Below are 26,398 nucleotides of genomic sequence, written 5' to 3'. Positions count from 1 at the left end.
GAAACATATAATATTCTGAGGGGGATTGACAGGGTAGATGCTGAGAGGTTGTTTCCCCTGGCTGGAGAGTTTAGAACTAGGGGGGCATAGTCTCAGGATAAGGGGTCGCCCATTTAAGACTGAGATGAGGAGGAATTTCTTCTCTCAGAGGGCTGTGAATCTTTGGAATTCTCTACCCCAGAGAGCTGTGAATGCTGAGTCTTGGAGTATATTCAAGACAGAGATCGATAGATTTTTGGACTCTAGGGGAATCAATGGATATGGGGATCGGGCGGGAAAGTGGAGTTGAGGTCGAAGATCAGCCGTGATCTTATTGAATGACGGAGCAGGCTCGAGGGGCCGTATGGCCGACTCCTGCTCCTAATTCATATGTTCTTATGAACCACCAGCAACTGAATCACGGTCTTTAAAGCAAGCATTTACCTACTTGACGGCTATTAGCTTTTCCTGTAGTACCTCACTGCTTGCAATTTGGGCCTTTTGACTCTCAGCTACCATTGGTGTCTGTTTTATGAGGCATTCATTGCAGAAGTCTCCAGTTGCACCCAGCTGAGCCTCCCCAACATAAAAAAAAACCAGGTCAAAGGATCCCATAATGCCAAAAAAAACACCTTTTAACAGGAGGTGAACACTAGGCTCTTGTCATACCTTGCCAGTGTCACAGCGGGTCCCTGGGTTCACCATGCCAGGATCTGGGACATCTGATCCCAGCCGGAAGTCGACGCCCCAACATGTCGTCCCACCAATAGGTGTCTGGATGATGGAAGGCGGGATCCCAAAAACAGGCGCAGAGTTTACGTTCTCACATTGCAGCTTCCCACACATGGAATTTCTAAATAAAAAGAAACAACATAATTGGAGACATTGCTGCATAAGAGAGTAGCGGTATTGTGTAAAACATGACCAAGAAACCAAAAACAACGGTAAATGTGGCAATAATGTTCATGAAATGCATCACTCAGTGGTAGTTTCTACTCGCCCCAGGTTTACTATTAGCAGTTTAGTCTCAGCATTTAATGCTGTGCTTTAAATAAGAGGATTGATTCCTGGGATGTGAGGGTTGCCCTATGAGGAGAGATTGAGTAGATTGGGCCTATACTCTCCAGAGTTTAGAAGAATGCAGTTTTGGTCGCCTTATCTGAGGAAAGATGTTCTTGCCATGGAGGGAGTGCAGCGAAGATTCACCAGACTGATACCTGGGATGGCAGGAATGACGTATGAGGAGAGATTGGGTCAATTGGGCTTATACTCGCTGGAGTTTAGAAGATTGAGAGGGGATCTCATTGAAACTTATAAAATTCTAACAGGACTAGACAGACTGGATGCAGCAAGGATGTTCCCGATGGCGGGGGAGTCCAGAACCAGGGGTCTCAGTCTAAGGATAAGGGGTAAGCCATTTAGGACAGAGATGAGGAGGAATTTCTTCACCCAGAGAGTGGTGAACCTGTGGAATTCTCTACCACAGAAGGCAGTTGAGGCCAATTCATTAAATATATTCAAGAAGGAGTTAGATATATTTCTTAAGGCTAAAAGGATCAAGGGATACGGGGAGAAGGCAGGGACAGGGTACTGAGTTTGGATGATCAGCCATGATCTCATTGAATGGCGGAGCAGGCTCGAGGGGCCGAATGGCCTACTCCTGCTCCTATCTTCTATGTTTCTATGAGAGGTGATCTCATTGAAACATTCAAGATTCGGAGGGGGATTGACAGGGTAGATGCTGAGGGGTTGTATCCCCTGGCTGGCGAGTCTAGAACCAGGGGGGCACAATCTCAGAATAAGGGGTCGGCCATTTAAGACTGAGATGAGGAGGAATTTCTTAATTCAGAGGGCTTTGAATCTTTGGAATTCTCTGCCCCAGAGGGCTGTGGATGCTGAATCGTTGAGTATATTCAAGGCTGAGATCGATAGATTTTTGGACTCTAGAGAAATCAAGGGATACGGGGAATCGGGCAGGAAGGTGGAGTTGAGGTTGAAGATCAGCCGTGATCTTATTGAATGGCGGAGCAGGCTCGAGGGGCCGAATGGCCTACTCCTGCTCCTAATTCTTATGTTCTTACATTCTTATGATTGGAATTCACGTTACTTAAATTGCATAAGTAACACAAATTGTGCCGTGATATGGTTTAGAGTTCAGTTGTCCTGTACTATTAAGAATATTTTCAAGGAGGATTGTACATGGCACTTTAATTTCACAATACAATATCAGAATAAAGCAATATGGCAACTACAGTTAACAAAATGTCATCAAAATGGGAAATTACTTTAAGCTGAACTAGAAATATTCATTTATTTTCAAAATCTTGGACCCTTCTAGTGTATTAACATTGAAAAGGTGGCTCCTCCTGCAATGTATATACCTTTAAGGGGGGAACTACTTTTTACAGCTCATGTATACTGCAGTACCGGCAGTGACCACACCTGTATATAGCACTGAGTAGTAATCTGTACAGTCAGTTCCAGAGTGAGCCACGTTGAGTAAACACCTGTTGTACCGTTCTCCTGCAGTCTGTGTCTTACTACTGACGGACACAACATTGGCGACGAGGCAAATTCGATCCTACCTGCAACTCTACATCACCTCCCAGGGATTCGTTCCTGGAGACCAGTAGATTGGAGGTCAAGGCCAGAGACACGGGCGTCGACCACGGGCAACCGCCCAGTCATCCAGCAGAGACTCGAGAATTGCAGGGGAGGCTGTTGAGAGCCAGGCTTGGCTTTCCAGTCACGGTGGTCCAGCGAAACGGGCTGGCAACAGGTAGTGCGCAGACCCTTCCCGGACAGCGGCGGGCTAGAGCCCGACTGTGCGACACAGCAAAGGGCCGAGCAGCGTCGACGGGAGAGAGAGAGAGAGAGAGAGAGATAGGGCAGAGCGCACAGGGCACAGCCGGTGTTCAGGGGCCGAGCAGCGTCGAGGAGAGGGAGAGAGATGCGCAGAAACCCGCATTGAAGTATCACACGAAGCAGCAGCACGGGGCGTTGCAGAGATACAACAGAGACCGCAAGAATATGGCACAAACGAAATGTCATACAGAACAGAGAAGTGCTATCGCTGCGGCAGAACAACACACGACCACAATGATTGCTGGTTCAAAGACAAAGTGTGCAGACAGCGTGGAAAAGTAGGACACATAGCACGAGTCTGCAGGTCGGGAAAGAAAACCAGCAATAAGAAATCTCCAAAAGAAAAGTACAAGAAGGTACATAAGGTGATGGAGAATAGTTCAAACGAACAAAAGTGTGATACCGACTCCGAAAACAGGGAGCTGAGTTGTCTGAAACTACATAATGTGATCAAAACGGAGGATCACCGAACCATTTGGGTCACTCTCAATATAGCAGGAGTCCAGGTAAAAATGGAATTGGACACAGGATCAGCCCTAACAGTCATAAACTGACGGGACCACAAGCGGCTATTCTCACACATACCCTTGAGAGACACAAAAATTATTTTGAAGACATACACGGGCCAAAAGGTCTACGCCAAAGGAAAAATAAGGGTGACCGTTATATATAACGATAAGGAAACACCAAAACTAGACCTGTAGGTATTGCAAGATGGAGGACCACCATTACTGGGACGTGAATGGATCCGGAAAATACAGCTGGATTGGCATTCCATACAAGCACTGACTGTGGCTGCCAAAAATGACGACGACGTCACACCTGGGCGACTGTCAAAGATCCTAACCGACGCGCAAGAAGTGTTCCAGCAAGGACTCGGAACACTAAAAGGCATGACAGCAACAATTAAAATCGAAGAAAACGCAAGCCCAAAATTTTTTAAGGCCAGACCGGTACCTTATGCGATCCGCCCAGCCGTCGAAGCAGAGCTGGAGAGTTTGGAATGTTCAGGAGTACTGTCCAAGGTAGACTGGAGCGAGTGGGCTACACCCATCGTCCCTGTGATGACAAAGTTGTTGAGCAGCACGCCTGGGGAACCAAGGAAGGTTCGCATCTGTGGGGACTTTAAGGTAACAGTGAACCCGGTCCTTCACACCATACAATATCTACTTCCGCGGATTGAAGATATTTTCGCCTCGCTATCTGGAGGGAAACGCTTCACTAAGATTGATCTGGCCCAGGCGTATCTGCAAATGGAGGTAGAAGAAGCATCAAAAAAATACCTCACAATCAACACCCATAAAGGTCTCTACCAATACAACCGGCTGGTATTCGGGGTAGCATCAGCTCCGGCTATTTGGCAAAGGGCAATGGAACAAGTCCTGCAAGGGATCCCAGGGACCCAGTGTTATTTGGACAACATCCTGGTCACGGGCGAAAATGACAGTGATCACCTCGCCAACCTGGAGCAGGTGCTCACTAGATTGAAGGAATATGGGCTCCGAGCTAACCGCCCCAAATACGAGTTTTTTAAAAAACAGATCTCGTATTGTGGCCACGTTATCGATGAAGAGGGGTTACATAAGTCCCCAGAAAAGATAGAGGCAGTAGTCAAGGCTCCAGCAACGGAAAACGTGTCACAACTGAGGTCATTCCTCGGGCTGGTAAACTACTACCATAAGTTCTTGCCAAATTTGTCTACAATACTACACCCACTGAACACCCTATTGCAAATTGGAGTGCCATGGAAGTGGAGTGATGAATGTAAACGAGCTTTCCAGAAGAGCAAAACACTAATCACATCGAAAGAGGTATTGGCCCATTTCAACCCAGCACTACCAATTCGGTTGGCGTGTGATGCGTCACCCTACGGCATTGGAGCGGTGCTGTCGCACAAATTCTCGGACGGCTCAGAGAGGCCAATAGCCTTTGCGTCACGATCACTAACCTCAGCCGAGCGTAACTATGCCCAGATTGACAGGGAGGCCCTCAGCCTAGTGTGGGGAGTGAATAAGTTCAATCACTATCTGCACGGGCAGAAATTCACCTTGCTGACTGACCACCAGCCTCTTGTCTCCATTTTTAATCTGAAGAAGGGCGTTCCTGTGATGACTGCGCAATGACTACAAAGATGGTCACTCTTTCTAGGGGCGCACCACTATGAGATTGAATATAAGGGCACGAAACAGCATGGAAATGCTGATGGGCTATCACGCCTGCCACTGCCTACTGCGGAGGAAGCACCAGCAGTGGACCCTATCGAAATATTACATTCGACTATAGTTGAATACCTACCGGTAACTAACGCTCGTATAGAAAAGGAGACCCGAAATGACCCGACACTGTCTCGGGTATATGATTTGACGGTGAAGGGATGGCCAACACATGGCGACTCACTGTTGCCAGCATTCTCGACAAGAAGAGAACAGCTGTCAGTGTGCCGGGGGACCTTGATGTGTGGATCCCGAGTGGTAATTCCACCCAAGTTAAGGGATAGAGTGCTCAATGAGCTTCATGAGGGTCATCTGGGAGGGTTAAAAATGAAAAGCCTTGCCAGGGCTTATGTGTGGTGGCCGGGAATCGATAAACAAATCGAGGACCTGACCAAGAGCTGCTCAGGATGCCAGAAAGTCCAAAATGCACCACCACATGCCCCTCTACACCCATGGGAGTGGCCCTCATCTCCATGGCAACGGGTGCATATTGATTTTGCTGGTCCATTCATGGACTCAATGTTTTTAATAGCTGTGGATGCGCACTCGAAATGGCCTGAGGTCATCAAAATGCCCTCCACCACCACGGAGAAAACTATTGCAGTCCTACGGACCATTTTTGCCAGGAATGGCTTGCCAGAACAGATTTGCTCCGATAACGGACCACAGTTTGTGTCTGAAGAGTTCCGGAGGTTTATGCAGAAGAATGGGGTAAGGCATTACACATCCGCCCCGTATCATCCAGCCACAAATGGATTGGCTGAGAGGTTCGTACAAACCTTTAAGAAGGCAATAAAGGCTATGTACAATGACAACATTCCACTGCAGCATAAGGTGGACAATTTCCTGTTCGCCTACCGGAATGCGACACATGCAGTCACCAACCAGGCCCCGGCCATGATGTTCTTTAACCGAAGGTTAAGAGCTCGCCTGGATTTGCTCAGACCAAATGTACAAAGAGATGTTGAGAGTAAGCAATTCCAGCACATCCATGAGAAGCAAACAAGGAGCTTCAATGTAGGGCAACCAGTCTTGGCCCGCGACTACCGAACAGAAAAATGGCAGCCAGGAACGATATGCACACGGCAGGGCCCACTAATGTACACAGTGGACGTTGGGGAGAACATCGTGAGACGCCATGCTGACCAGAACCTAGAGTCACAGGAACAAGTCAACCCCATGCCTCGCCCATACGTACCTGGTGAGGAACCCGACGTACAGGTCGCATCTACCCCAGAAACAGTAGCATCGGAAGCTGATGACCCAACCGACGACAGGGTGCCAGAATCGCCTCCGCACCAAGAGTGAGACACTCGGGAAAGGCACTATCCAGAAAGGATCAGGAAGCCTCCCCAAAGACTGAATATATAAATGGACTATTTTCTGCTAACGTTGTATGTTAAGTGTTAATTGTAATTAGTTTGATATTTAATTGTTAAATGAGTGTTATGGTACTGTTAATCTAAAAGGGGAGGAATTGTAATGTATATACCTTTAAGGGGGGAACTACTTTTTACAGCTCATGTATACTGTAGTACCGGCAGTGACCACACCTGTATATAGCACTGAGTAGTAATCTGTACAACAGAAAATGCTGGAAATACTCAGCAGGCCAGGCAGCATCCGTGGAGAGAGAAACAGAGTTAACGTTTCAGGTCTGGGACCCTTCGTCAGAACTGGAAAAAGTTGGAGATGGAACAGGTTTTTAAGCAAGTGCAGGGGCCGGGAGAGGGGGGAGGGGAGGAAAGAACCAAAGGGAAGGTCTGTTATAGGATGGAAGGCAGGAGAGATTAAGAAACAAAAGGGATGATGGTGCAAGGCAAAAGGAGATGGTAATGGGACAAGTTAAGAAACAAAAGATGGCTCTAGATGAATGATCGACAGCTGCCATGTGAGAGCGAGAAAAAAAATGGAAAAGAAATAGGGGCAGAGGTTAGGGTCTGAAATTGTTGAGTCCGGAAGGCTGTAAAGTGCCTAATCGAAAGACGAGGTGCTGTTCCTCAAGCCTATGTTGAGCTTCATTGGAACAGTGTAAGAGGCCGAGGGCGGAGAGGTCAGAGTGGGAGTGAAGCGGAGAATTAAAGTGACAGGCGACCGGAAGCTCAGGGTCACCCTTACGGACTGAACGGAGGTGTTCCGCAAAGCGGTCGCCCAATCTGCGTTTGGTCTCCCCAATGTCACCGGAAACGTTAACTCTGTTTCTCTCTCCACGGATGCTGCCTGGCCTGCTGAGTGTTTCCAGCGTTTTTTGTTGTTATTTAAGAACATGTTGCTACTTGTTTTTAAAATCTAGGTTCAATCAGCATCCTTATATTTGACTAGAACCATTCAAACCCACATTGCTCAAGAGGAAACGTTAGGAAACAAAATAAATGGGAAAAAAACATATTTGAAGGAAACACAAATAATAGGTTATCGGACAAAACAAAATACCATCACCACTTGGTCCTTACAAAATTAATCCACAGCAGCTTTTATGCATGTTACTCCCGTCACTGAATTACGGAATAGACTGACGTGTACCAACTGAGAGCTCAATTCCGCAGAAGTAAACTTAAACGGGAAAAGGTACCTGATCTCACATTTCTTGTACCCAGCACCAGTTGACCCACAGTTTCCAAATCGGTCACCTTTAGAATTCACTTCCTGAAAACACGTATGTGGAGCAGCTTTTGCATCTGAAAGTTAAAAATAAAATGGATGAGAATAAAAACAGACCTCGCCTCCCCCTCCCCACCCGAAAAATCAAACGCCCCATAGCTTGCAATCACCTGGGGCGCGATCTTGCCAGCGGACTACCGGGAAAATGGCAGAATCTGGGGGCGGGTGCTCAACCCGCCCCCCCAACCCACCTCCGTGCCATCTTGCCAGGAGGCGGGTAGCCGTCCCGTGCCGGGTCTCATCTCCTTGGAGCGGGAAGGGATTACAGCCACTTAACAGGTAATTAACAGGCAGATAAGAGGAATATCCCCATTTTACCCACACAAGTGTGGGCTTCCCAAAGGCTCCGAAACCCGTCAGGTTCACTGAGGCGAGTAGTGGGTCTGCGGAAGTCGGGGGGGGGGGGGGGTCCAAAAGTGTGCTGTGGAGGTGACTGATGGGTGCAAGTGTGGAGAGGTGAGTATCTGAGGTAAGTGGAAAGTGTTAGAAAAAGTTTACTTACCTTTGTTTCTTCCTGCAGGCTTCAAGAGTTGGGGATGCGGAAAGTCTCGCACCTCCGTGGTAGAGATGACAGATGGCCATTGCATTCTCCAATGCAGCAACCATCTCATTTCTACAAAAGAAAGAGGTTTGATGAGGTCTTGAATTCAAGAACTCATCAAACTATAGAGAATGTCAGTGTTTGACAGCTGCCCAGAGCTGTCAAACGATGACAATTCATCTGTCAAAAATCTGACGTTCTCTGTAACCAGCTTCCCCTTAATTGGCCTGCTAAGCCCGCTGGACTGTGGCTACAATGTGTGCTGCCTGCAGGATGCACTGCAACAACTCATCGAGCTTACTCCAACAACACCTCCCAGCCCCGTGGCCTCTACGACCAAGTATTGTTGGAAACGCCATCACCTCCACCTTCCCCTCTAAGTCACACACCATTCTGAATTGGAGATTATTTTACCATGCCTACATCATTGCAGGGTCAAAGTCCTGGAATAATGCACAAATTGATGGTGGGGAGGTAGAAGAATTTGAACCAGAATTAAGGATATAAAAAAAATGCAAACTATCAAGTTTCACAGGCCATTGAAAATAATTTTGTTGTACTTATTTAAAGAAAGGTTAATATCCTTGTGAAGTATATTTTAAAGCTGTGATAAAAGACACATATTAGAGGACTTACTTGGGCCAAACAAAGTCACACACTGGCCGTCATAACTCTGGCATGCTCCATTGTAGCAGTATGAATCGTTGCTATGACAAGGGTGCCCATTCTGCACAAACACATCGGCCTGGCAGATGTGGCTTGTTCCGTTGCAGTACTCGGGGAGATCACATTCACTTGTAGATGCTCGACACACTGTTCCAGCAGCGATGAACTGTAGAGGGGGTGGAGGGTGAAAGGAGGGAGTGCGGTAGAGATGAAGAACAAACAAGAGTTACATGGTAAAGCTCAGACAGGCACAGAACACTACACAAGAAGCAACAATGTGCATACTTACTATATTCTGTAACTACACAAGATTAACACTGCAATCTTCGAACTAGATTCCTGAGATCCCGTTCTCCTTCCACCCCCCCAAATCAATTATGATTGTTTCTCAAACCACCAACAAAACCTTGTAACATAATAAAGACTCACTACACACTTGGTTGTACATAAAGCAAGGCTTTAATCGACTTGTAACAAAACATGGAGGTCTAGTTAGTAGTCACTAGCTTCCTGTTTCCAGATTGTCTCTGGCCAAGTTGGGCCCACGCCCGAGTATTTATACTCCTCGGACGGCGCCCTCAGCTGGCCGTTCAGTAGTACTTCCTGAGTTACTTCTTGTAGAAGTTGCGATTTATGACACCTTGCATTTATATAGCGCCTTTAAAGTAGTAAAATGTCCCAAGGCGCTTCATAGGAACGTTATCAGACAAAATTTGACACCAAGCCACATAAGGAGATATTAGGGCAGGTGGTCAAAGAGGTAGGTTTTAAGGAGCGTCTTAAAGGAGGAAAAAGAGGTAGAGAGGTGGAGAGGTGTAGGGAGGGAATTCCAGAGCTTAGGGCCCAGGCAGCTGAAGGCACGGCCGCCAATGGTGGAGCGATTAAAATCAGAGATGCTCAAGAGGCCAGAATTAGAGGAGCACAGATATCTAGGGGGGGGGTTGTGGGGCTGGAGGAGATTACAGAGATAGGGAGTGGTGAGGCCATGGAGGGATTTGAAAACAAGGAAGAGAATTTTTAAATCGAGGTGTCGCCGGACCGGGAGCCAATGTAGGTCAGCGAGCACAGGGGTGATGGGCGAACGGGACTTGGTATGAGTTAGGACACGGGCAGCCGTGTTTTGGATGACCTCAAGTTTACAGAGGGTAGAACAACAGTTTCATAAATAACGTAAAATGTTCTTGACCCATGTTTTCAATCCTTAAGACAATTTTGAGAGCGCTTATACACAGTGTGAGCTATGGGGGCGGTTTGTGGTGGATGGACGGTATGTGGCCACCAGATGGAGACAAAGCCCCCCTCTCCTCTTTGTGTTTAAACCATAAAAAATACATTAAACAAATAAACTGTAACAAAAAGTCCAATAAACCCCTAAACAAAACTTGACAAATCAAATTAAAATTTGGTTACTTAAATCGATTACGCACTCCAGTCCCCGCGGCGCCCACCGGTAAGCCCCCCTCTCCCTCTTTTTGTAAAACCCAAAAACAGTCATTAAACAAATAAACTGTAACAAAAAGCCCAATAAACCCCTAAACAAAACTTAACCAATCAAATTAAAATTTGATTATTTAACCCGACTACGCACTCCAGTCCCCGCGGCGCCCACCGGTCACGAAAGAGCTCGAGCTCGCCGGTAAGCCCCCCTCTCACTCCAATTCAGGTGACGGCCACACCCACCTCCAACACACCTGAGGCAAATCTACCCATTAGCTCACGAGTTCAAAAGGCAAACTAGTGCATCTCTTCAAGGCTAGTACCTGAGGAGAAGGCCAGTACCGGGCCGGTGCCTGAGGAGAAGGTGAGGGTGAGGGTGAGGGTGAGGGTGAGGACCAGCTTGTGGCTGCCACAGAGAGGTCTGCTATGTTTCTTTTGTGAACGTCATATGTTTTTGGATTTTGCCAGACGTGAACCTTTTTTCCCCGTATTCTAAAAATAAAACACAGCTAACGGCTGTTTTTCATAGACCAATCTTGTGACTGTGCTTGTGTTCTCCCCCTTCCTGCATTAACGCACCCTTTGGTCTAGGGGGTGGTTGATCACAACAGATAAAAATAATTTCTGTGTAACTGAATGAGTAGTTGCCTGGAAACAAGATACAGGATTGTAATTTCAGTGATTAATTCTGAAGAGGCTGCAAACCAAGTGAGTGCAGTTAAGCAGTTGATGAAGGTCAGTTTGATGCAAATACTGATTGGCTGCTCTTTATATATATAAATGTAAAAATAGAGATTGCTGCTATTTCTGGTAGTGGGTTCCCTCTCCTGACTCATACATACATACATGGAACCTCCCATCACGTTGAATGTTCACTGCCAAGTTCTCATTTTGCTCTCGATCTACTTTCAGGTCTGACCCTCCCTGTTGTGTTCATTGCCCGCCCTCTCTCCTGGATCGGCCTCTCTGCTAGTTACTTCTTGCTCTCTTCCCAATCCGTGTCTATTTTGACATTTTAACTTCCACTTTGCCCATTGTCTCGCCAAGTTGGGTGTCATAAATCTCATCATTGAGAAACTACCTGTGAAATAACACTGGACGGCCAGCTGGTGGCGCCGTCCAAGGGGTATAACTACTCGGGTGTCGGCCCCAGCTTGTCAGGGACATTTTGTAAGACAAGGAACTAGTGAAATACAACTAGACCTCCATGTTCTGAAACAAGTTGATTAAAGCCTTGCTTTATACTCAAACCAAGTGTGTAGTGAGTTTTATTACGTCATTAGGAATTCAACTTTGGTCTCCAATTAATTGTGCTGTTCCTCGCCAACTGAACAACTGATTTTGTCCTAACAACAGAAAATGCTGGAAACACTCAGCAGGCCAGGCAGCATCCGTGGAGAGAGAGAAACAGAGATAACATTTCAGGTCTGTGACCCTTCGTCAGAATTGGAAAAAGTTCGGGATGTATCAGGTTTTAAGCAGGCGCAGAGGCTGGGAGAGGGGGGAGGAGGGGAGGGAGGAAGGAACAAAAGGGACGGTCTGTGATAGGGTGGAAGGCAGGAGAGATTAAGGGATGGATTTTCCCAGCCCTGAGGAGGTGGGTCTGCTGGGAAAATGGGAAAAATTGGGAGCGGGTCCCAACCTGCCTCCGAACCATCTTCCCGGGAGGCAGGTCCCCAACTCGAGCAGGGACCCGTCTCCTAGTGGCAGGAAGGGGATTAGAGCCAATTATCTGCCTGTTAACAGGCAGTTTACAGGCTTTTCCCCATTTTCAGCCTGCTGCTGCAGGCTTCCCGATGGCAGGAAACCCCACCAGGGTCAGCGAGGTGAGCTGTGGGTCTTCTGCAGAGTAAGTGTGCAAATGACAGCTGCAGAGGTAGTGTGATGGGTGCAATTGTGCACAGGTAAGTATGACAGGTGAGAGAATGTAGTGAGAAATATTTTTATTGTTTATACGTATCTACAGGTGACAAGATTTGATGTTTCTTTGAAGCCTCATCTGATCGGGAGAATTGACAGATGGCTTCTGCAATCTCACATGCAGCTGCCATCTGTTTTCTCCTAAGGAGAGAGTCATTGGTGAGCCTGGGTGCAAGGGCTCACCTTTGGACAGTGATTGTCAGTGTTTGACAGCACCTCAATGCTATCAAACACTGACAGTTCATCTGTCAAAAAATTATGGGGCCTGTCCCTTTAATAGTTTGAAATTGTTGAACTCAATGTTGAGTCCAGAAGGCTGTAAAGTGCGTAATCGAAAGATGAGGTGCTGTCCCTCGAGCTTACGTTGAGCTTCATTGGAACAGTGTAAGAGGTCGAGGACAGAGAGGGAGTGGAGCGGAGAATTAAAGTGACAGGCGACCGGAAGCTCAGGATCACGCTTACGGACTGAACGGAGGTGTTCCGCAAAGCGGTCACCCAATCTGCATTTGGTCTCCCCAATGTAGAGGAGACTGATCTAGTCCATCTGTTTCTCTACCACCAAATGTGTGTCTTGTGTGCATCGTTTCGCTCCAACTGGCAAATCCACCTTCAACCTTCAGGTTACCTCCAGTCTCAGTTCTGTTTAGTGGCAGCACGGCCATCTCTCAGCTGTAATGTTCAGGTGGATGTTTAAGCGCTATTTTAGGAAAGGTATTGAGGTCATCCCTCAACCAACACCACCTGTTTGTGGAATTTGCCTACAGAACCCTTGGGTTTCAAAAGTATTTCATTGGCTGTGAAGCAGTTTGGGATGACCAGAAAGGCATTTTATTTATTCAAGTCTTTCTTTTCATCGAATCATAGAATGTTAAAGCACGGAAGGAGGCCATTCAGCCCATCGTGGCTGTGTGGGCTCTTTGGTAGAGCTATCCAATTAGTCCCATTCCACTGCTTTTTCCCCTTGGAAATGTAGTTTTTTCCCTTCAAGTGTTTATCCAATTCTCTTTTGAATATTACGATTCAATCTGCTTCCACCGCCCTTTCAGGCGGCGCATTCCAGATCACCACAACTCGCTGTGTAAAAAATGTTTCCTCATGTTGCCTCTGGTTCTTTTGCCAATCACCTTAAATCTGTGTCCTCTGGTTACCGACCCTTCAGCCATTGGAAACAGTTTCTCCTTATTTACTCTATCAAGACCATTCATTTTTTAAATTTGTGACAACTGCAGCCTTGGCCGCAATTGGTCATGCAGAACCATCTCAAACGATGGTGTTGATTCCAGTTTCACAGGAAATGGGGCCACCCCTCTCATCATCCCTTACACTCTGCCAAGTCTTTCCATTTCCACTTGCAGCGTACGGAATGCCAAACTATTGTGTTTGTACCGTACTGGCTCTGCGCACAGCACCGACGCGCTCTGCTTTAAACCTATCTTTTTCCTTTTTTACCTTTTGAAATCATCAGTTTAAAAAATGGAATGTGCGATAAGGTAAATGACTTCACTCCAGTTTGTTAGGTCCCCAAGCACTCACCTTACATTTTTTGCAGCAGACCCCAAATGCACAGTGTGCTCCGTACCTGAGCTTACAGGTGGAGGCCTCACAACAAGGATCTTTTTCGCATTCCTAAGAAATATGGAAAGAGCCATCAGCTTCAGTGTGCCAAATGCAACATCATTGAAATGACCGCAGATCAAAATTACCAGCAGCCGCCATCCTCCTTTTACGCACCTCACACCCCACTTCCCCAACCGAAAAACCAAACCCATCATCAACTCCTCCTCGCCAATGTTCCCTGCGAGCTGTGCTTTGTTCGGCATGGTCCCTTTAAATTTCTGTGGAAAGGAACTTACAAAGGAAAAGCCGGTGAGCGGGCTGCGCAGGGCCTCTCCTTAGAGGGAGCATCGCTCCTCGCCCAATCTCATTCTAAATTCCGCCACAAGGCATATTCAAGTGGCATGTTGGCCTTTATTGCAAGGGGGTTGGAGTATAAGGGTAAGGAAGTCTTGCTACAATTGTACAGGGCCTTGGTGAGACCACACCTGGAGTACTGTGCACAGTTTTGGTCTCCTTATCTGAGGAAGGATATACTTGCCTTGGAGGCGGTGCAGCGAAGGTTCACTAGATCGATTCCTGGGATGAGAGGGTTGTCCTATGATGAGAGATTGTGTAGAATGGGCCTATAGTCTCTGGAGTTTAGAAGAATGAGAGGTGATCTCATTGAAACATACAAGATTCTGAAGGGGATTGACAGGGTAGATGCTGTGAGGTTATTTCCCCTGGCTGGAGTGTCTAGAACTAGGGGGCATAGTCTCAGGATAAGAGGTAGGCCATTTAAGACTGAGATGAGGAGGAATTTCTTCGCTCAGAGGGTTGTGAATCTTTGGAATTCTCTGCCCCAGAGGGCTGTGGATGCTGAGTCTTTGAGTATATTCAAGGCAGAGATCAATAGATTTTTGGACTCTAGGGGAATCACAGGATATGGAGATCGGGCGGGAAAGTGGAGTTGAGGTCGATGATCAGCCATGATCTGATTGAATGGCGGAGCAGGCTCGAGGGGCCGAATGGCCGACTCCTCCTAATTCTTATGTTCTTATGAGCGGGCTGCGCGACACCTCTCCTTAGAGGGAGCATCGCTCCTCGCCCAATGTCATTCTAAATTCTGCCACAAGGCCTGTTCAAATAAGTTTGCTACCTGACCAGCTTGAAAGTAGAGAACGTGGGTTTTTTGAATTTTTTGAATGCTATAAACCGCACAGCAAAACTTTTAAAGTCTATTGTTTCCACTTAATACAGTGTTTCATAATAGAAAGAAATCATTAAATTACAGTTTTTAATGAATTTTCTTCATCAGCAAAACAAAATGCTCGAACCCAAGCCACGATCCCACCTGCTGTCCTGTTCCAATTCTGGACTTGGCAAGGGGTGGCAATTATTGGCAAGGGGTGGCAATTCGAGGCACAAGATCGACTCGCCCAGTTGGAGCAGAAGGACTGCGGGTGCAATACCTCATCCTGCCACTCTGTGGCACACTATACAAGTAGATCAATGCCACAGGATTAAAACAGGGATAGTTTACTCCCATCTGAGGGCTTTACTCAAAGGGAACATGGCTGGGCAATAGCGATACAACCATTCTCCGACCCATGCGCCTTCACGCAGGGCTCCCAGCTGGGGAGAGAGCTCGGGATTGGCGGATTCCCACATTTGTATTGTGCTCAAATCATTTTGAGGTAATACCCTTATTTCCATCTATCATTTTCAAAAATATTATCCGATAAAATGATGCCAAATGCAGTTTAATAACTACGGCACAGAAATAATGGCTCTACTTGGACTCCTGAGGTTGAATCCCAATCATTTTGCCAGTCTCAACCATTGACGGCTGTGCCTTCAGCTGCCTGGGCCCCAAGCTCTGGAATTCCCTTCCTAAACCTCTCTACCTCTCTTTAAGACGCTCCTTAAAACCTACCTCTTTGATCAAGCTTTTGGTCACCTGCCCTAATTTATCCTTATGTGGCTCGGTGTCAGATTTGTTGTCTTAAAATACTCCTGTGCATCGCCTTGGGGCGTTTTACTATGTTAAAGCGCTATATAAATACAAGCTGTTGTTGTTGTCTCAGATAGACCTGGGAGAAGTGAAAGCACTCGGCGGAAAGAGGGCGGATCCTGCGTCATTGACACTGTCCAAGCTCGGCAACAGAAGCAGCAACGACATGCAATAGCTGTGGGCTCGCGAATCCCACTCCCACCTGAGCAGCAAGTGACAGAAGGGGGGGGGTCAAAGGAGGAGCGGGCAAAGTAATACAATTAATCAAATAAGTCGGCATAAAGAAAAGCGTTCCTGTAATGTCCTGACCCCACACTGCGGCCTCCAGATGGCACAGCTGGAATCAGGAACTCACTGAATCCAACTGTGGACACACAGTGGAATGCCAATTAAAACCAGTTTGTCTGGTTAGATCAGGGCCAATGACCAATTTATTACATTTCTACCCAAGCCTATTTAAATATACACAGCAGAACTTCATCTTGATTTAACTACCTTTTTGACTGATGTACAACCAAGAATTCAACATGGAAATGCTGTATGATGGAAGGGAATGGGAAGTGGTTGGGCCTACTTGCCTGTTCTGGCATTTTTCTACAGGAATCCAAAGTGCCCCGCTGTCTCCCCATAATCCTGTATTTTCCTCGGCTTCAAAAGTTTATCTGCTCTTCCAATAAAGGAGCGTTGCCATGGTTTCTGCCTCAACCACTCTGTGTAATGAAATTTCTCCTGACCTCTTTTCTCAATCCCAGTGACAATGTTAAGTTAATGACCCCCCTCGCCACCCAAGTACCCAACCAGATAAAATATTCTTTTCCTATTCAGCCTAGCAAATCTTTTCATAATTTTAAAAACCTCATCAATCTTGTCAGCCTTCCTTGCTCCTGTGGAAATAGTCCCAGTATCTCAAGTCCCTCTTTATTCCTATAGTTTCAGATCCGTGGTATGATTGCAACTAGTTCAGAATTACATGCTCCTCCAATTGGTCAATTGGTAAAGAAGTCGCCCATTGTAGCACTGAAATACACGTACCACAAGCGTCCCAGATTCCATCACAGGTCTTGTAGCTATTCTCGGTTGGCAAGAAAGGCTAGCAGAATGGGCAGACAAGTGGCAGACGGAATTTAATACAGAGAAGTGTGAGGTGATGCATTTTGGCAGAAGGAACAGGGAGAGGCAATATACACTTAATGGCACAGTTTTAAAGTGTGCAGGGACAGAGGGACCTGGGAGTTAATGTGCATAGGTCCCTGAAGGTGGCGGGACATATTGAGAGAGTGGTTAACAAAGCGTATGGGATCTTGGGCTTCATAAATAGAGGTATTGAGTACAAAAATAGAGAAGTTATGCTGAACCTTTATAAAGCGCTGGTTAGGCCACAACTAGAGTATTGCGTCCAGTTCTGGTCACCACACTTTAGGAAGGATGTGAAGGCCCTTGAGAGGGTGCAGAGGAGATTTACCAGAATGGTTCCGGGGATGGGGGATCTTAGCTACAAGGACAGATTGGAGAAGCTGGATTTGTTTTCATTAGAGCAAAGGAGGTTGAGGGGTGATTTGATAGAGGTGTACAAGATTATGACGGGTTTGGATAGGCTAGACGGGGAAAGGCTGTTCCCACTAGTTGATGGTACAAGGACTAGGGGACACAGATTTAAGGTTTTGGGCAAGAGATACAGGGGGGATGTGAGGGAAAACTTTTTTACGCAGCGAGTGGTGAGGACCTGGAACTCGCTGCCGGCGGAAGTGGTGGAAGCGGAGACACTCAATGTTTTCAAGGGGAGACTGGATAGGCACTTGAGGGAAATAAACTGGCAGGGCTAGGGGGATAAAGCGGGGGAATGGTACTGACTGGATTGCTCTACAGAGAGCCGGCACGGACTCGATGGGCCGAATGGCCTCCTTCTGTGCAGTTATGACCCAATGGGGGACAGTCGGCTTCAGCGTCCCTAATGAGCAGATGGTCATAAGCACTGACAGTTACCACATTGGGCGAAGTCAGGTTTTGGGCTCACCAAGACTGTGTGCACGGATGCCCACAGGGAATGGTGACTTGGGCCCACATCGCAAGCAGGAGTCACCACCCTCAGGGCAAGGAAGAAAAAACACGGGAAGACAAAACCATTGCAGCAATATTCTCGGGCTGAGTATCTATTCATCCAACTCTAATCACTGTAGACCTATCGGCATCTACCTGAGCAAGATGTATCCAGGAATGAAAAGGGGGTAAATTTACAACTGACCTTTGGCGATCCACAGTCACATTCCTCTCCGCTGTCCACCAGCTTGTTACCACAGAAGGGAGGACTGTATTCCTCCTCAGGCCTGGGAATGTTCAACAAGCATGAGCCCCCTCTATTTAAAATCATAGCTTCAAAGTCATCAGCACTGCAACTGCTGAAATTCGTGGCACCCCTGTAACAGGATTAGAAATCTAGGAATTAGTCCCCCAAAAAAATCATTTTTAATGACCATTTTACGGTCAACTTGCAGCGCGCCAACCCAATGCAAGTGAAGTGCAGTTTGCTGTATAACATGAGGCAAGTGGCACACTCATGTCACCAAAGCATGGTCCATGCAGAAGTTTCGGTGAGCCATGTACAGGAAACTTTCTGGTATCCGGCACGGACGGGACCGACGTGGTGCCGGTTCATCAACAATTCCGGATAACCGAACGCTATAGTAAAAGATACGGAGCTGAGAGCTCCATATAAAGCAACAAACCCTGTGCTTCAGAACAATGGCCACAAGTTGCAAGCGTCTCTGTAGCTTAGCAACAGCTGCAGCCACACCCTTGCACAGCAACAAATGGAGTAAAAAAAGTAATAAAAGTTACTTGAACCTACTCCTGAATTTTGCCGGTTAACCGACATTTCCGGTTATTTAGGGGCCGGTTAATCGAAAGTGTCCTGTACTTAGTCACAGAGTCATAACGGCACAGAAGGAGGCCATTCGGCACTTACGTGGCTCCAGCGTTCATTATGCAGGCCTTTGCTTCACAGAAGCAGTTTCGGTCGTTGTCGTGGTTCATTCCCAAGTTATGGCCCAGCTCATGAGCAACAATGGATGCAAAATACAGAATGTTTTGTGAAAACTAGAAAACAAAGCCAGATTGAAAAAAACATGAAAACTAGCGCCCAAAACGTCGCAAGTTTAGATGCCGCGCCTCCCCACACATAAAATATACAGCTTCGGAGGACGACTACTTCAAGACATTTAATAAACGTAGGAGATAATCATAAGTGAATACTGAAGGAAACCAATCCCTCACAATCTACACCATCCACAGCATGAGAAACAGAAGCAGGAATAGGCCACTTGGCCCCTCGAGCCTGCTCCGCCATTCAATAAGATCATGGCCGATCTTGGGCTTAAAGCCACTTCTAACAGACCAACCCACTTAATTGGCACCCCTGCCACCAGTCTCATCTCCTCCGCCGCCAAAGCATGCAGGTGCAGCAGGCGGTTAAGAAGGCAAATGGTATCTTGGCCTTCACAGCGAGAGGGTTTGAGTACAGGAACAAGGATGTCTTGCTGCAGTTGTACAGGGCCTTGGTAGACCAAATCTTGAGTATTGTGTGCAGTTTTGGTCGCCTTATCTGAGGAAGGATGTTCTTGCCATGGAAGGAGTTCAGCGAAGATTCACCAGGCTGATACCTGGGATGGCAGGAATGACGTATGAGGAGAGATTGGGACGATTGGGCTTGTACTCACTGGAGTTTAGAAGAATGAGAGGGGATCTCATTGAAACTTATAAAATTCTGACAGGACTGGACAGACTAGATGCAGGAAGGATGTTCCCGATGGTCGGGGAGTCCAGAACCAGGGGTCACAGTCTAAGGATAAGGGGTAGGCCTTTTAGGACAGAAATGAGGAGGAATTTCTTCACCCAAAGAGTGGTGAACCTGTGGAATTCTCTACCACAGAAGGCAGTAGAGGCCAATACATTAAATATATTCAAGAAGGAGTTGGATATATTCCTTAAGGCTAAAGGGATCAAGGGGTATGGGGAGAAAGCAGGGACTGGGTACTGAATTTGGATGATCAGCCATGATCGCATTGAATGGCGGAGCAGGCTCGAGGGGCCGAATGGCCTACTCCTGCTCCTATCTTCTATGTTTCTATGTGGCTGCAGTGTACTATCTACAGACTGTAGCAACCGGTCAACCCTTACTTCAACGGCACCTCCAGCCCTCGACCTCTAAGGGGCTGCGCGGCCGATTCAATTTGCAACGTTTCTTTTGCCATGAGAACCCATGGTGGCTGGCTATGCAGGGTCCTGCAGCTAAACAGGAACATTGTCCAACACCATTGTGGGAGCACCACCACACAGACTGGCAGTGGGTCAAGTCAACCCACCACCACCTTCTCGAGTCAACGAGGGACAGGCAATAAACTGGGCCTTGCCCGCCCTGCCCACCTCGTGAGAAGAAATAAATAAAAATACTCATACTATTTGGACTCGATTTTTAAATGACCCTGAAATTGATAAGAGGCCTAAAGAATTTTCAGATTTTCACTATGGTAAAGTTGCTGTGGTTGTGGCAGGCTGCTTGCAACAAGAGCTTGAGAAAAATGTCATCACTCCCCCATGTGGGATGGGATCCAGACGACCAGGGATTGAATCACGAAAATCAGCAAGTGTCCTTTCTGGAACAGGGTTGTTGGTTTATCAGTTGCTTTGTCCTCAAGGAGCAGAAAAAAGATAGACAGTGGCTGCAGAAAACTCTCTAATCTTAACCACCCCATCCTTCTGGCTAAAGCAGGTAACACAGTCAGACGTAAGGGAGCCAGAGGAGGGGAATAAAGAGAAATCATATGACAAATATTAAACAATATAGATTCTCTGAATGAGCACCTGAGCAGGGTTGCAGAGTGCATTAAGTTCCTTTCACTCCTCTCTAAGGAAACAGAAGGTTTCCGCAATACAAAGTTGTACAATTAGTTGAAGATCCAATCTCAATTAGTTTAAAGACACAAAGCACCATATTTGAAGGCGAGTGTGGGGTATGGAAGAGATGAGTAGAATGGGCCTATACTCTCTGGAGTTTAGAAGAATGAGAGGTGATCTCATTGAAACAGGTAAGATTCTGAGGGGGATTGACAGGGTAGATGCTGAGAGGTTGTTTCCCCCTGGCTGGAGAGTCTAGAACTAGGGGGGCATAGTCTCAGGATAAGGGGTCAGGCCATTTAAGACTGAGATGAGGAGGAATTTCTTCACTCAGAGGGCGGTGAATCTTTGGAATTCTCTAACCCAGAGGGCTGTGAATGCTGAGTTGTTGAGTATATTCAAGGCTGAGATCGATAGATTTTTGAACACTAGGGGAATCACGGGATATGGGGATCGGGCGGGAAAGTGGAGTTGAGGCAAAAGATCAGCCACGATCTTATTGAATGGTGGAGCAGGCTCGAGGAGCCGTATGGCCCACTCCTGCTCCTAATTCTTATGTTAGCACTGAACTATTGGATGGCTGGCTTTTTCCCTACCTGGAATGAAATATAAGTTAACATATCATACATTATGCTAACAATTTTGTATAAAATTAACATGTCATTTCGTGTAACTTTGTAACCAAGCAGATTTTCTTTCTTGGATGGGATATTGCAACAGAATTCACCAGGAAATAAGCGCGGTGCTATAGGCGAGAGCTTCGCAGTGTAAACTGGTGGTGTGCAGCACGTCTAGGAGTCTACGCCTACAGTTCACCATGCAGTGCTCCCAATCTCAGCTGCGCCCAAGTGAGGCGTGGAGCAGGGACCAGACATTCCTCTATTGAGAAAAGGGGCAGAAGGCAGTTCTGCCAGAACACCGTTTCAAAGTAGCATTGACAGAAGCTGAGCAGTATTCACTTTCGGCCCTGCGATTGGAGGCAGTTCAGAGACGATTCACTAGGTTAATTCCAGAGATGAGGGGGTTGACTTATGAAGAAAGGTTGAGCAGGTTGGGCCTATACTCATTGGAGTTTAGAAGAATGGGAGGTGATCTTATTGAAACGTATAAGATACTGAGGGGGCTCGACAGGGTAGGTGCTGAGAGGATGTTTCCCCTCGTGGGGGAATCTAGAACTCGGGGGCATAGTTTCAGAATAAAGGGTCGTCCTTTTAGAACTGAGATGAGGAGGAATTTCTTCTCTGAGGGTTGTAAATCTGTGGAATTCTCTGCCCCAGAGAGCTGTGGAGGCTGGGTCATTAAATACATTTAAGGTGGAGATAGACAGATTTTTGCAAGATAAGGGAGTGAAGGGTTATGGGGAGCGGGCGGGGAAGTGGCTTTGAGCCCAAGATCAGCCATGATCTTATTGAATGGCGGAGCAGGCTCGAGGGGCCGAGTGGCCTATTCCTGCTCCTATTTCTTATGTTCTTATCCACAACATTCTGGTTCACAGTTTTTTGTACGAGAGCTCGTGAGAAGAACATATTCCATACCACATTGATTCCTCCACTGTGACTCCTTGAGCAGATGGTGCTCACGAAGGCCATTCCTGCAGTCTCACCAAATCCCTTTTTCCTGAAAGATATTAAAAAGCAATACAGCAAACAGAAGCAGTTCCCTAAATTTATAGTATTTTCCCCAGTACTGGCTAACAGGCACATGGATTATGGTTCTTTATAGATAAAAAAAAATCTGCCCGCATCCAACTTTTGAATCTTTCCAAGGAACACTATTTATAGTTCACATATCATCTAGTCCTCTGCAAAGTCAGCCATTGTGATGTCCTGTTCCAGCAGCATGAAACCCAACTATTAAAAGGCAGATTTTTGAACGGTCAGGGAGTCGAGGGTTATGGGGAGCGGGCAGGGAAGTGGAGTTGAGGCCAAGATCAGGTCAACCATGATCTTACTGAATGGCGGAGCAGGCTCGAGGGGCCAAATGGCCGACTCCTGCTCCCACTGTCTTCTGTAAAAGCTGCAAAGTAACTGGATATGTTTTTCTTTTCTAAATTAAATGGAAAAAGATAAGAAAATCCAGGTGCATGACAGGGAAGGAAAGAAAAGCATTGAACTTCTGCCTTCCTCCCGCCTTAAACTACTTCTCCTGCTGACGAATAAAGAAACAACTTTAATTAAAAAGAGACTTCTCCTTACTCCAAGCCTTCAACCACTACCTCTCCCCCAACCTCAAGTTTCCTCTTCTCCCCCTGTGCAATCTGCAGGAAACTTTGTGTTATCCGGAGGCTAAGTGTCCGGCAAGCTCGAGCCACCGGCAAAAATCAGGAGCCGTTTTGTTAGGTTTTTTTTTCTTCTCGTGGCTTTTTTTTTCAACAGTCAGGCTCTGGAAAGTCTCTCTGAAGCTGTTGCTAAGCTACAGAGACGCTTCCAAGGTACGGGCCGACTGTTTAGAAGCTGTTGCTAAGCAACAGTGTTTGTTGTCAGATACGGAGATGAAAAGCTCCGTATGCTTCAACATTAACGCTGGTTTGTCCGGCAGTTTTGAGGGAACAGCAACAGCTCGGTCCCGTCGGTGCCGGATAGCACAAAGTTTCCTGTACTCACATCGCTTCCCTAATTGTCGGTCAAGATTCTGATGACACTAATGGAATCACAAAAGACGATAGCAAATTTAATGCGATTTCACCATACCTTTCCAAAATTACAAAAAAAGCACGCAAACGTGTCTCTCAGAGGAGTAAGTTTTGAAAGGACACTGCATCCCACTTCAAGTCATCTGCATTAATGCACTGAACACTCACAGAATTAAATGTGCACTGTCATGCCTGCGACGAGACAGCAAGTTGTTCTCTCTCCACTGTACAAAACGCCCCAACACCTCTCCTGCTCCTCCGTCTATACTGATTTGATTCTGGTTGGACCAGATTTCCAAGCCAACCAACACTATACGGATGTTCAAGGAACTGTACATCTGAGGGGGGGGAAAAGTACAGTTTGTTAATTTATATAGTTCCAATTTATTTCTTGTCTTAACAGACAAAATATCAGCTTAAACAAGGCAGCATTTTCAAGGGCAAAGAAAGGATTCTATATTTTCCACGTTCATGGTTTTTTTTTCCTCTTTGGTTCTCCTTTCGGTTCTGCTCTTTTGACGACACCATTGCATGTGACAGCCTTGAGATCAAAGGCAGATCACAGCAATGGGACTGAGTGACCAAGCTCCTTCTATGCACAGTCCTAAGTCCCCAAGTGCTACAGCAGGGTATTATCTTTTTGGAAAGCACAACAATTTACATTTACAAGGTGACAGGCCAAAAATGACATAAATTTGTTTCAAAATACGGCTCCGTCCCTGATAGAATGATACTGGACTTCAATTCTCAAGAAATTACAATCACCATCACACCAACTACCAGAGGTGAACCAACCCCATTGATTTTCAAGTCATTAACGTTTAGGTGTGCCAGAGCCTCCATGGCCCCAGATTGAGCATCGCTGAGAGATTCCCCAACAGTGGTGTCTCAGAATCCTGCACGGGGGGCGGGGGGGGGGGGGGGTTGTTCACCTGCAGCAACGTCCATTGGGGTGACCAAGTCTTGTGCCTTCTCCGTCCATGCCCGTCAACTTGTTGATGGGGAAGAGAACCTTCTTCCTGATGGTAACTTGCTGTATGTATGTCTACTGCTGCATCGGAAAACCTCTGGGTGGGGGAGGGCGGAGGGTGCCCTGCTGCAACTCGGCCCTCCAAATTTGGGATGTTTCCAATTCTTGCAGCATGTTGCTGTATTCCCCTTTGTCGGAGGTGAAACATTCCCCTAAGACACAGACAGCGAGATGACATCCTGTGGGGAAAGTCCTACAACTGCAACAAAGGTGTCATCTGTGAACCGATAATTCCTAGCCTTTCACCCTCGCAAAAGGGGTGGTTTCTGTACATGCACGGTAAGCGGGTGGTGGGGTGGGGGGGGGGACGAGCGCAGTAGTTACTCGGACGAATCAGCGGGCGACTCATGCAATTCTCCAGGGCACTGCTCATTAACGTTAGCGCAAAAGCAGCTCGCCAACTAGAAGGTGGAAAATCTGGCGCTGTGGCCATTTTTTAAGGGCCTGCTGGAACAGCTTAAAAGAGGAGGTACATTGTTTAGTGTGGGACAGGGAAAGGCAAGACTATGGAGCAGCGGACAACACGAGTTGCAGCCCCCTGCCGCCCCCCCACCCAGAGGTTTTCCGATGCAGCAGTAGACACACATACAGCAAGTTACCATCAGGAAGAAGGTTCTCTTCCCCATCAACAAGTTGACGGGCATGGACGGAGAAGGCACAAGACTTGGTCACCCCAATGGATGTTGCTGCAGCTGAACCCCACCCCCTGCAGGATTCTGAAACACCACTGTTGGAATTTCTCAGCAATGCTCATTCTGGGGACATGGAGGCTCAACCATCTCCTCCGCCTCGGACCGGCTGGGTGAGTGAATGGCTAGCAGCCTCAATCAGATCACAGATGTCCTCGAGTCCGCTCTCCTGCCAATCAGTAGGAGTTCTTAGCCAAGCCAGGTAGCAGGGCCAGTCATGCAACAAGAATGAAGCATGAGGCGATCTCTCATGAAGGCAACATGTCTGAATCCTTGGGACCCCTCCTGAACCGACGGCCGCCCTGGTGCCAGAAAACCGGCTGGGTCAGAGCACCCTGGCCGATGGCGAGTTTCTGCAGCATACAGCAGGCCCTCTCGGGCCCCGAGTCCTAGAGCTCACCGACCACAAGCATTTCATGAGACATTAAATGAACCCCAGCAGCCGTCCACCTCCCATGTGCCAGCCACTTCTACCACTTCGTAGAAGCACTAGAGTTACTAAGACAGCACTTAGGACAGGCACTAAGTGCTTACACTGGGGTAGAAAATTGTGTGCAGGCATTTCTGTGTCAGTAGAATGATAAACCTTTTTGAAAGTTTTGTGTTCGCTGGTGACCCTGCAGTGTTAGTTGAGATGAATATCAATGTTGGTCTGTTGGGCAGATGTAGTTTATTTTAGGTTGGAGGGACTGGGAGATATGTTGGATGTAATGTGTAATGCGGAGGAGCATCAACTGTTCAGATAAAGTGCTCATCACTCAGCTGTTGCCGAAAAGCTCTGGCTACAGGAAACTGTTGGACCCGTCCTGCTTCCTCGCCATCTGACTTTCATCAATGTCCCCTCCCTCATCATGCTCAAGATCCTCCTCAAATAGTTGCTCTATGAGTTGTCCCCATACAACAAACCACTATCATATGGGACAATCTTTGTAGGCGATATTGCAGGGCGCCACCAGACTAGGGCCTAGTCTCGCCAGGGCGCCAGAAGTACCGCCCCGGAAGGAGTCGCGAGCGCCCGCCGGAAATTCAGTTTGAGCGCCCCAAACGGAAGCGCGGCGCTACTCGAGGCACCCCGCATCCCTCTTGGGGCGCTGCAACTGAAAATTGCAGCGCAACGTGCCTCCTCTTAAAGGGGAGGGGCCTGTTGCAGCGCGATCGGCGATCGCGAGTGCCGGCAAAAGAGCCTAGCACCAAGGAGAAGTGCCGGGCTCTTGGGAGACAGCCGGCACAACGTGGGGGGGGGGGGCTCAGGAGGCCGGGGATGGCGGCGCAAAGAGGTGCTGGCAGGCGGCCAGCAGAAAAAATGGCCGCCCCGCACCTCAGTG

General features: G+C 47.3%; 1 protein-coding gene across 3 annotated transcripts in view; it reads right to left on the bottom strand.

The window, feature by feature from the left end:
* The window catches only part of LOC147097984 (disintegrin and metalloproteinase domain-containing protein 9-like), a 141,373-nt gene that overhangs the window by 36,281 nt on the left and 78,694 nt on the right, over window positions 1–26,398 (bottom strand). For all 3 annotated transcript variants that reach the window (XM_085971177.1, XM_085971178.1, XM_085971179.1), the window contains 8 exons: window positions 23,523–23,692; window positions 22,258–22,339; window positions 18,795–18,925; window positions 18,075–18,246; window positions 13,816–13,908; window positions 8,896–9,091; window positions 7,630–7,735; window positions 649–832 (listed from right to left, as the gene is read on the bottom strand). In XM_085971177.1, coding sequence (XP_085827303.1) covers window positions 649–832; window positions 7,630–7,735; window positions 8,896–9,091; window positions 13,816–13,908; window positions 18,075–18,246; window positions 18,795–18,925; window positions 22,258–22,339; window positions 23,523–23,692 — 1,134 coding nt within the window. The remainder of the gene's footprint in view (window positions 1–648; window positions 833–7,629; window positions 7,736–8,895; window positions 9,092–13,815; window positions 13,909–18,074; window positions 18,247–18,794; window positions 18,926–22,257; window positions 22,340–23,522; window positions 23,693–26,398) is intronic.

This window comes from Somniosus microcephalus, chromosome 30 (genome assembly GCF_052327205.1).
Source record: "Somniosus microcephalus isolate GS21.2 chromosome 30, FLI_Smic_1.0, whole genome shotgun sequence".
NCBI classification, from domain to species: domain Eukaryota; kingdom Metazoa; phylum Chordata; class Chondrichthyes; order Squaliformes; family Somniosidae; genus Somniosus; species Somniosus microcephalus.
Note: the sequence above shows the minus strand (reverse complement) of the source record. Positions and strands in the feature narration are given on the sequence as shown.